The 11,464-nt window shown below is 42.0% G+C and overlaps 1 protein-coding gene and 1 long non-coding RNA gene across 25 annotated transcripts in view; both read left to right on the forward strand.

Moving 5' to 3' along the window:
* The window catches only part of LOC131463863 (ankyrin-1-like), a 103,495-nt gene that overhangs the window by 88,061 nt on the left and 3,970 nt on the right, over window positions 1-11,464 (forward strand). For 17 of the 24 annotated variants that reach the window (XM_058635931.1, XM_058635924.1, XM_058635926.1 and 14 more), the window contains 5 exons: window positions 3,928-4,567; window positions 4,810-5,188; window positions 7,598-7,681; window positions 7,953-8,105; window positions 10,050-10,148. In XM_058635931.1, coding sequence (XP_058491914.1) covers window positions 3,928-4,567; window positions 4,810-5,188; window positions 7,598-7,681; window positions 7,953-8,105; window positions 10,050-10,121 — 1,328 coding nt within the window. In that variant the 3' untranslated portion in view covers window positions 10,122-10,148. Of the gene's footprint in view, window positions 1-3,927; window positions 4,568-4,809; window positions 5,189-6,137; window positions 6,919-7,597; window positions 7,682-7,952; window positions 9,027-9,380; window positions 9,624-10,049; window positions 10,149-11,464 lie in introns of those variants that run through there. The other 7 variants (XM_058635945.1, XM_058635949.1, XM_058635933.1 and 4 more) reach the window with 6 other exon arrangements.
* On the forward strand, window positions 10,155-11,443 carry LOC131463866 (uncharacterized). The gene is made up of 2 exons (XR_009241122.1): window positions 10,155-11,071; window positions 11,294-11,443. It is a non-coding gene; the product is annotated as an uncharacterized LOC131463866 (long non-coding RNA).

The following is an 11,464-nucleotide window of genomic DNA, read 5'->3' on the forward strand; positions in this document are numbered from 1 at the left end:
CACAAATAGCCTGTGAAAATTCTCTGACTCAGAAATGATGAGCGTGTGCTGTCACTACTGACTACTACATTTTATCTTCTAAACTAATAATGATTAATAATAAGTGAATACCTGTCATCCTCCCACAGGAAGGATTAAATAAAATAAGACAAATGGTCAGATAAATAAAAAAATGTATAATAATAATAATCAATGAAACATGAAAAATAAATTGTTAAATACTTACCAGCTAGTCTTACTAAGGAAATGTTATGAAATGTTATGAAATGCCACAACTAGCTACTTAGCTTGCCTTACCTTAGCATAGAGACTGGAAACAGCTGGACTAACTCTGTTATGTGTTTGGTATCTATATAGTTACAATGCCAAGAAATAGGGAATAGTCCAGCACATAACATATATAAATATTGTATTTAATGACGTGTTGGTTGATCTGTTTCAAGTCTTCCGGCTTTGCTAACTGCCAGCTAGCATTAGCTTCGTATTTAGCATGCTATCAGACATGGGAGTGGTTGTGGTGTCTTCAAACGTTTTTACAAGAGAACTTTTTACAATGAAAGAAACTCAAAATGTGTTTTTTCCAAATATTTCAGCTCGTTAATGCAAAAGAAACGTACTCATGTAAGAATAAACAGCAGCCTTTATTCTATCTTTCTCTATTTTGTTTCTGTCTTTGCCTCTTTACGGTATGTCAAAACGATGTCTTTACAGATTTGCTCAAGAATTTTGATTCATAATGCTAGTGTACTACTATAGGTAAGCACATTTCTAATAAGATAATTTCCAAGTCAGAAAATAGAAACTATACTAAATGGTAAAGATACCTTCTTTTCGACTTTTGTGAGAGGACGTTTAAATGCTGTCTGCCTGTGGTTGCATGGGGAGTAGTTTGAGTCTCTCTAGAGCTAATGTTGGTGCACTGAATGACCTTTTGGGAGCCCTGTTTTCATTCCCTGTGAATCTGTCCCTCTCTCTGTGTTTCTCTGGACATGTCATCTGCAGCCTAGCCGCCCTATTCTTCCTCCTTCTCACTCCTCTCCGAACTCTGATCTCATGCCGACCTCATGTTGACCTCTGACCCACATCTTTGCCTCTTTTTTTTGCGACTAGTTGTGCATCTTCTTTATTTTTTGAATTCTTGAAAACCCCCACCTTTTTTGAGTGTCCACTCTGTGACTGACACACCTCACACAGGCTGTGTACGCAGCACCCACTGGGAGGGGGGAGGTGACCCTTGCTGTCTCTCACTGTTTCTGTGTTCATCACCCTATTCCATAATTCCTCTTTCTGTCCTGCTGCCTACTCCTTTCTCGTGTCCCACTCTGTCCTCTCCCTCGCTCTCCATCCTGTCTCCCACTTTCCCCTCTGTCTGACTGCATGTGCACGTAGGCTGAATTTCATTGCTCATTTACCCCTCTGTTTGCTTGGAGACACTGGCATGAGGAATAACACTGGCTTGTTGGAGATGACAACTCACAGACTGCACTAGCACCTGATTCTGCTCGACTGAAAGACGTGTTTTGCATGGCATGCATATCAATATAGACCAGTTTTTATGGGAGGTTTTTGTTTTTCTTTCAATGCCACAAACCTTATTTTTGTGAGACACTGTGATTGTGACTTGCTCCGTCCATGTATGAATGTTGCTGTTGTCGCTGTATGTCTCTAATTCTATGTATAAACTCAGTCCATCTGATGAGTTATTTGAAATCTATGTTTTAATTGTCTTTGTGAGTGTTGTACTGGGGTCAGTGTGATACTGTTCCTCCTCTTACTGTAAATGTGCTTATTATTTGATGTGAAACTCATCAATCGGTCTGTGTGTGCGTCTTTAATTTAAGTGTTTGACTAAATGTGTGTCCTCCTTATACATATGTATCAGTGTTTGGGCAAAATCTTTATTTACTTTATGTGTATTTCGTACGTGAAGTTCACTGCTTTGTTTATCTGTATTATCTGTCTCGTGTTCCACTGGGTCATTAAATGACACGTGCATTTTTCATATTCCACACATTTCTCTCTTTCACCTCTTTTGTCATTGAGAGACAAGTTGAAAACAGAGTTGAAGTTTTATCTTCAAATACTCCAGATACTTTCAATGATAACTAAAAGATTGCTCACACAACTGCAGTTAACTTAAAACTCACTGTTTTAATGATTGTATTATTAATGCTTTAACTCTATTTGCTGCAGCATATATAACTCATAGTGTGCTGTCAGGCTTTTATGAATGGGAAAAGGAACATGACAAAGCAGTTCTCCCAAATAAACAGTGAAGAACAGTTTACATCTTTGCACAGTTTTGTGTCGTGTAACAATTTCTGTGAACAAATGACAGAGGTTGAGAGGCTGAATGAGAGAACAGAAAGTAGGACAAGAGGTCATCTTTAACACTTTGAGTCACAAATATCTCCTGCACTCTCAGCAATACCCAACAGCAGTAATGCCAAACATGAATCAGGTTACACCCTGCACAGCTCTGCATCGTTTTTTTCATTACGAGGTGTACACATACGTCTCTGTCTCTCTGTCTCTCTGTCTGTCTGTCTGTCTCTCTCATGCACACATGCAGGGAGGGGGGAATTCAACTCTGCTTCCCACACTTGACCTGCACTGCTCTTTAGATTTTAGCTATTATACTAATAATACACCTCACTCATTTCCATTGCCATTTTTACATTAATGAACAGGTCTTCATTTTCAGTGTAATTAGTCCAGTGAGACAGTAGTTAAATTGTGCTGTGTGACATTGTGCTTTATCATGCCATGTCTGCCTTTACAAAGAAGCTGTACACAAACATGTACTATGTAGGAGTGACCTGAGTCCACCGCACATTTACACCTGGTCGTTTCTGTTAATTGGTTTTGAGGCAGTAACGATGTATGTATATGTTTTTGCAGCAATTCTGTAAATGTATGTTAATACACTCAGTTGGCAGTTTATTAGGTACACCGTACAAACAGACTTGTCTTGCAAATTAACTCATTCATCTGAATACATATGTTGCACATTAGCACAGTATAGCACTTCTCTGTGCAAGGTAATAAATCACCCTATACAATCCCCTATAAAAACATCACACAAATCATCGCCCCTCTGGAATAATGACAATTAAAACTGAACATTAAACCCTTTGTGAAAGAGAACTTACTGCAGTGGCCAGTTGTACCTGATAGACTGCCACCTAAGTGTAGTTGTGTAATACAGTGTTGAATGCATAATAATAAATGTACAGTATGTGTCAAAATACAATTCAGCAGCTGTGTGTACTGAGCTGTTGTGTGTGGGAACGTGTGTGTGAAGAGAGAACGAGATTGCCTGCATGCATGCTACCCAGCCTGGCAACAATAATAACATGCCTGTTCTTGAGTGGATCTGAATGCATGCATATGTGCGTGTGAGTGACGGTACGAGTGAGGGAGCGTGTTTATGGCATGTGTACGTGTGACAGGTTGTGTGTCACTGTTGGACAGGCGTGTGTCCCAGCCCCAGGTTGGGGGCAGATGCAGTAATCCCTGTCCGTCTCCCTGCAGGTGGCAGCCAGCAGAGCAGCATCAGTCACTGCTGGGTTCGAAACTCGGTCTCAGTCTCTCAGTCCATCTGGCTGTGCCTGCTGCTGCTGCTGCCACTGCTGCTCCCACCGTCAGCGCTGACTGATCGAGCTTGACGCCCCCTTTTCTAAAAGTTGCCCTTGCTCTTTTGTCTAAAGCTCCTTGCACCTTTATTGCAGCTCACATTGTCTTGGCCCTACCCTCTCTTCCTCCCCATTCTTCTCCCATTTGTCCCTTCAGCCTCTACTCCTTCCCTAGATGCCCAGCTCTGGGCAGGGGTACTTACCCCCTCCCAGGGTCCAGGTGCTGTAGGGGTGAGGCGGGGAGCGAGGTAGGGGGCAGGGTGTCAGTGTGCCTCTCTCTGTCTCGCTCCAGGTTATGGTCTCGCGCAGGATGAGCTTCTATCCCCGGCCTCCATGCAGTACAGTCTGCCCTCACCGCTGGGCGCTGAGCCTTACTGGCAGGAGGTCTCCAGTCTCGACTGTGCACCCATTGCCACCACAGAAGAAGACACCCTCATGGAGATGTCTGATGTGCAGGTGTGGCCCTCGGGCAACAGTCCCTCCCTGGTGCCCGTGGAGGACTCCTCGCTGGAGTGCAGCAATGCTGATGATTCAGAGGGTCTGCTGGGACTGCCGTATGGAAGTCTGGGTCGTCCAGCCAGTCAGGCCAGTGCAGCCAGTGGAGGGGGTGGGGTGCTCAGTGGCTCCATTGAGCTGCCCGAAGATGATTCAGAGATGGGCGTTGACTCGCTCAGCACTGCCACGCCAGCCTCGCTTGGGGGCACCATCGCTGGGATCAATCTTAACAGGCTGAACAATGGTCAGGGGTCAGAGGCGAGCTCGGAGGTATCGGCAGTCACCAGTGCAACTGGTGGTGGAGGAGCTGGAGGAGGAAGAGGAGGAGGGACAGGCTCAGACGAAGGGCATTCTCTTGTTACAGGACAGCAAAGGGTGTATGCTCGGCTGAGTGAGTCACCTGGTCTGAGCTGTGTTCCAGATCGAAATGGAGACAGGTGAGTAAGAACGTTGGCTGCCTCTCAGGTCACCAAAGTCTTGCAAAGTTACAATTCCATTAGCAAAATGATAAATCTCTTCTTATATTCTATTTAACTTTATCACATGCCATCAACTGGAGTTGCTCTGACAATTCCATGATGAGAGATCAGTAACCAAAGCTATACATGATGTTTAACTCTCCTTTCTGTAAATGTGCAGCGCATGAGCCACCTCCTCATTGAACATTCTCTCATTCCAGGTCAGGTAATGGTGGAAACAGTGGTGGAGGCTCTTTCCTTTCCTACCTGCAGGAGCAAACAGGCCCACAATGGATGCCTGTCACTGACCCTACTCAGGCCTGGGTGGGCAGTCAGTCCAAGCCCAGACAGGCCATGGACTCCATGATGTCATCTGTACGCAACGCTGTTGACGGAGACCAATCGCATATGCGCAACGCTGTTGACGGAGACCAATCGCATATGTCACCAGAGGCCTTGCTTCAGCCTGTGAGAGACATGGGGCACTCTGAGATCTTATGCGGGCACTTCAGAGGTACCCAACCATTTGAGAAGGGTTTGGGCTTCCCACACAGAGTACCAGAGCTACGGGCCTGGGACGATGTGCGTCTGAAGGGCCAGGTGAGTGTTCTGCTCCTTCCGTGCAAACTAAAAAAAAAAAAAGAAGTGCTGGGAAGTTGTAAAGAATTTAGTCCATTTTAAATGCATACATTCTTCACCGGATAAATCAACAATGAGCACTGTCCTGGCATTTAAGAGTTAACATTCAGTCTGGAAGGGCATTCACTTCCTTAATGGATACCATCAACCATGACCTGACTATCAGCAGTGAAATAAAAGCTCCTGTCACTTTTACTTTCAATTTCACCTCGTTGTCAGTCCCTTCACAAAAACCCATGCTCTTACTTTTCACCATTGTTGTGTCTCATTAGGAGTATTTTCTGAAACTGAGCAAACAATTGCAAAGAAGAGAATCAACTTCCTGTTTAACAACATGCCCAGTGCACCTGAATGGTCACATTATGAAGGCACACTTGTGTTGGCATTTATACAAATTACATCCACACACTGTATTCCTGTGCAGTAAGGACACCCATCTCATGGACACAATGCATTCTCTCGTCCCTTAACCTTATCTTAACCATCATAACTAAATGTATTACCCTATAACCTTTAACCTTTACCTAACACAAACCTAAGTCTATTCCTAATCCCGAAACCAAGTCTTAAAGATCAAAAAGCCCTTTAAAGACCTCACTAAATGTCCACACAGGGTCAAAATGGCCTCATAAAGATAGGTTTGAATCATGTTGTGTCTTCACAGCCTACTGTACATGTAGACACACACACAGTCTACGGCCCAACATGGGCACAAACAGCATGTTCATCCAAAAATAGCGAGCCCTCTCAAGTTACATGATCCATCCCCACCTCAGTCATTTGCACGTGTAAGCTTTTTGGGACAACACACACACACACATCACACTTCATACTGTAAAAGACCAACTCATAGAATAGAAGGTTGTGTTTTGCGCCTTTGTGAGCTTGATACTGACTTCATACTCTTTTTTTACTCATAGACAGTTTAAGAGCGCACTTTGTTTTTATTTGAATGCAATGCAGGCCATAAAGATGTGTTTGCATACAGTCGTCAATGGTTTAACAGACATTTACCGACCAGTGTGTGCAGGGTAAAGACAAATATTAAAGCAGGACATGAGGACATGCTTTAATCACAGTATACAGAGGGACAGTGGAGTAGCCAGAGGTATTTAAAGCTCATAAGTCACATGGTCAGAAAAAGGGGGAGAGGTGCGAATAGAAAGCTCCCAAGGTTGCTTTTGCCTTGATTTGTCATTGACTGGATACTCCTGATCTGTCACTGGGAAGAAGAGGGAATAGAGAACAGAGGAAAGGGCCCACAGCCCCAGCAAGTGGAGCACAGATATGAACTTAAAGATTCCAAACTTATTTTGACTGAGCCAGTGTCAAAAGGCAGAGGTCTTGCAGCTGTTACCCTCCCTCTAAACGGAGAGAGGAGCTGAGTTGAGGAAGGCTGACGGGACGTGAAGCCGGAGTGTTGCATTGTCGTGTGCGGGCTGTGTTGATTTTTTGGGAACCTTTGTGGGGCGATGTGGGCCCTGGTGACCGAGCTCCTCTTCAGCTTTGTGCTGCTGGCTTTCCTGGTCATCAGCTGTCAGAATGTCCTTCACATAGCCAGCGGCTCGGTGCGGTCCGTGCTCACCTACATTCACTGTCAGCTGGACCGAGAGCTCGGTGAGGTCGAGGGAGTGGCCGATGAGGAGGAGAACGTCACCACCAGAGTGGTCCGCCGCAGAGTCATCCTCAAGGTACAAAGAGAGAGGGACAGAGGAGAGACTAGATGAAGTCTGGAGACCGAATTCACAGGCAGTAATCAAAGGAAAGATTACTGTTTTGGTGAAAAGTGGAAAGATGCTGGAGTGGAAATGATTTTACTGCAGTAGATTGAGCAAAGGGACTGTTAGGATTATGTGTCAAGTCATTTTGTCTCAACAAGGCAGGTATATATATTGCTTCCTAATCTATTTCAATGTCCTTTACTGCCAGTAGTGTATGACTGAGTTTTAGTCACAAGCTTCACAAGTTTAGCTGACTCTTGCTCACTTCACCGGCTGCAAGAATTTCTTTGAGCTTAAAAATAGCTGCGTCAACGCACTCACTGCAAATCATTGTGGGCTATAACAGTGTTGTCATGAACTTCATGAACTGTAATTGCAAGTGTCAACGAGAAAACAGAAAAGAAAAAGAGCTCTGTAGATCCCAACAGTTGGACTGACATACTTTATTCACCCCCCCTCCCCATCTGCTTCTCTGAGTTTCTAATCAGTGGATGCATTCATGGCTGTTTTAATCTGCTGTAGATCCATAATTCACTAAGTGCTCATTTAATTTCCTTCAGCAGAGGTCCAGTTTAATCAAGAGGAGATAAATGCATTTATGGTTTATTTGGAAAAAAATAAAATTAAGGTTGGCAAATGGTTTCCACAGGGCGATGAGGCTGAAGATCTTCCAGGGGAGCAAGTAAGCGAGGAACAGTTCACGGATGAACATGGAAACATTGTCACAAAAAAGGTGAGTCATTCAAGAATAATGTATTCTTAAAGTGGGGTCCACTCGTTGTTTCCCTTGTCAGTGTCACAGTAGCCTCACACTTTCTCTTCCCAGAATGATTATTAAGTTAATAATCATCATATTAAGTGGATCATCACATACACCTTTACACTGTGGATTTATTTTGTCAAAATAATAGAAAAAATACATAACAGTTTCTTTTCACTGTCCACTCTGTTTTCACCCATCACTCTCTCCCACCCTCCTGTTTGTGGTCGTGTGTATGTGACAGATTGTGCGTAAGGTTGTGCGCAGAGGAAAGGGTTCAGGTGAAGAGGGGGTTCAGGAGGTGTGCATGGAGGGTTCTCTGCAGGACGCCAATGAGCTGGATGTTGATGCTGAGCAGTTCATGAGCTACGCCATCCTGGGCCGCGACAGCAGCAAGGTGGGATTCTGATCTGCAGGCAGCTCACTGTCAGCCGCAAGGCCTTGCATCACCTGAGGCCTCTGTTATTAAGATGCTCCTCGCGTCGATTCAAACCATATAGTGGCTACTTCATATTGAGAAGGGAAATGTGTGCTGCAGTAAGCTTATTAGTGTCATCTCATCATGGTTTCCCTCAGCGAGTCCTTCAGTAGCTTAACCTGCATGAGCTTCAGTAAGAAGTAGTGACAGACTGGGAGCACAGTTTGGGCAGTTTTCCACAATACAGTTGTAGCACAGCTCAGCACGGCTTGACTCTACATGGTTTGGGTTGTTCTCCATTACTATAGTACTTCCTCAATGGGGGATGAGTCATCATACCACGGATGCACAAAAATGCTGTGACGTCCTTTTATACGCAACACAAACTAGTAACGAACAAAGTAGTTGTTTTCAGTGTAACTGCTCGGCTCGCTTGGAACCCCACCAGAGCAGGTAGGTACTGAAAAAGTACCAGGTACAAGGGACTATCGTTAATGGAAAAGCAAAAAAGTAGAGTAGAGTCGAGCAGTGCTGTGCTGAGCTGTGCTCATTTGTTTGTTATGAGGTGCTGACTTTAAAACCTTATGCATACAACTTTTAGCTCACTTTGTTCACATTTTACTAATCTGTGAATCCATGGGCAGTGATGATATATATGTATGTATATATATATACATATATATCCTGTGTTTGTCCTACTATTTCATTTAAAGCTTGACATCCGTGAGCATTACATACACATGTTGCATGAGTTAAACTCATTGACAGCTCGCATCACTTCATTCCAAATTCCAATGATCACAGAATTTGACAGACAGAAAAAACAACAGAACTTTTGCACAGTACTGTATATATATGTATACATGTATACATATATATGTGTGTGTGCATATATATATATATATATATATACAGTATATATATATACAGTGTATATATATATATATATATATATATATATATATATATATATATATATATATATACATAAGACAGTTTTCATATTAATTAATTCCTGTCTCATATTAAAGGGGCTAAATGTGAACAAAGTGAGCTAAATAGTCAGAAAAAAATATTAATTAGTAATAAAACTCAAACCAATTGTTCACTTTTGGCACCCTCAAAGTACTTGTGTTACTTGTGTTTGGGTCCCCAGTCACGACAGAGGATTGTGCAAAGTGTTTGGTTGTCTGATTTGTGTAACATTAAGGTTCCATACAAATATGAACACCATGTTTATCTACTGTGTTCTAGAGGCAACACGTGAGGCCCCGTCGCTCTGGTGCTGTTACTGCTCACAGTTCATCAGCCCACTCAGAGTGACATCATTTCACTCATCACTAAGCTTCTCTCACTTATCATGTTTTGTGTTTTTCTTGCACCTTCATGACTGAATTAACTGACTGTGGCCTGTGGTTATATTTGACCAGTTTCTCTCCACCAGTTATCCACACTTTTCTGTCTTTTTTTGCCTTCATTAAAAGTTAAAGTCCTTCACCTGTGACTGTGTGCTGTGTCACTTAAACCTGCAAGATTATTTACAGTCATTCATTGGTTTGGTTTGACGGCCAGGACATAAATCTTCTTGATATTAGTCTTAACCATATCCATTTTGAAGATCAGCTGCCATCCATCACTTCTGTCCTACCTTGACTGTTTTTACATAATTTCCTTCTTTTCTCCCTTCTTTCCTCCCCCCGTCACATATATGTTTCTCACATTTATTTTTCTGTACTTCCTGTCTTCCCCTCCTCCGCATCTTTCTCGCCTTTCCCTTCACATCTTTCTGATTCTGTCCTTTCTCTTTTTATTTAACTCTCCCATGACTAACTTTTCCCTCAACCACTTTTTCCTGCTCTCTCCTGCCACCCCCCCTCAACCCTCACACCTTTTCTGCCGCCAACTCCCTTTCCCCTGATGTAGCCCGATACTGTGGATGTGAAGAAAGGTGCTCAGATAGTGAAATGTGCCAGTCTGCGGAGAGTTAAGCAGTGAGGCAGACTGAGCGCTGCGTCCCCTCAGGTATGGGACTGACCTGCGGGCTAGACCATTTAATCCAGCCTCTCTGGATTAAATGCACCTGAATGCACCTTTAATCCAGTACTAATGATATGTTATGTGAGACTGGCACAGCAAAAAATGACAATTAAATAATCATTAAGTGATTTGATAAATGAATAACTTTAATCATGAAATTATTATTATTATCATTATTATTATTATTATTATCATTATTGTAATAATAATAATAATAATAATCGTAATAAAAAAATCACTCTTTATTATCTCTTTCCCTTACAAATAAGTATCATCAGCAAATATCACGTCCGAAAAAGAACCACCTAACTCGACTAACATGTATTCATATATAATTATTCATAATCATAAAAGATAGTTTAATAATAGATTATTATGCATCTTATTTTTCTTTTTAGATCTGACAGACTGTTGGTCAGTCTTAATGTATGTGATATGAACAGAAATCTGACATGGATATTATTATTTTAAAGATAATATAAGGATGATTTAGGTAAACGCTTGTTTTTTACGGCGTACAGTATGTATGTACAGAGTTATATTTGTCAATAGCAAAATCTTTTTTTTATTGTTTGCTCAAATAAACAATTTTTTAATTATCTTTTTTTTAATTTTATTCAAAAATGTTCCATTGTAGATTCAGAAATAAGATTAAAATATTCAGATATAATTCCATACATACTAAGCAAGTTTGAGGCCAATGGATTATTACAGTTGCTGTAAATTTTGTTGGAAAATAGTTGACACTTGCAAAGCTGTGTGTGTGTTTAATTGTATTTATATCTTTGTGAGGTCGAACATACATACAAACCTATCTCTGTGGGGACATCTTGTATGGGCCCCACAACTTGAAGGGTTTTTTGAGGGTTAAGACCTGGTTTTAGGGTTAGTGTTAGAATGGGGTTTAGGTTTGGGTAAGGGTTAAGGTTAAGGGGCTAGGAATGCATTATGTCAGTTATGTGACCTCCCTAAGATATTTAAAAACAAGTCTGTGTGTGTGTGTGTATTTATATCTTAGTCAGATCAAAAAAAAACATACAAACCTATCTTTGTTGGGACATTTTGTCTGGGCCCCACAACTTTAAAGGGCTTAGGACCTGGTTTTAGGGTTAGTGTTAGAATTGGGTTAGGTTAAGGGTTGGGGTTAGGCACTTATGTTAGTGTAAGGGGCTAAGGAACATATTACGTCAATGATGTGTCCTCACTAAGATATTTAAAAACAAGTCGATGTGTGTGTGTAACTTGCCCTTTCCAAAATAAAGGCCTTGACATCCCTGTGATTACTGACATTTTTAGTGACT

The sequence above is a fragment of the Solea solea genome, chromosome 8, assembly GCF_958295425.1.
Source record: "Solea solea chromosome 8, fSolSol10.1, whole genome shotgun sequence".
Lineage (NCBI taxonomy): Eukaryota > Metazoa > Chordata > Actinopteri > Pleuronectiformes > Soleidae > Solea > Solea solea.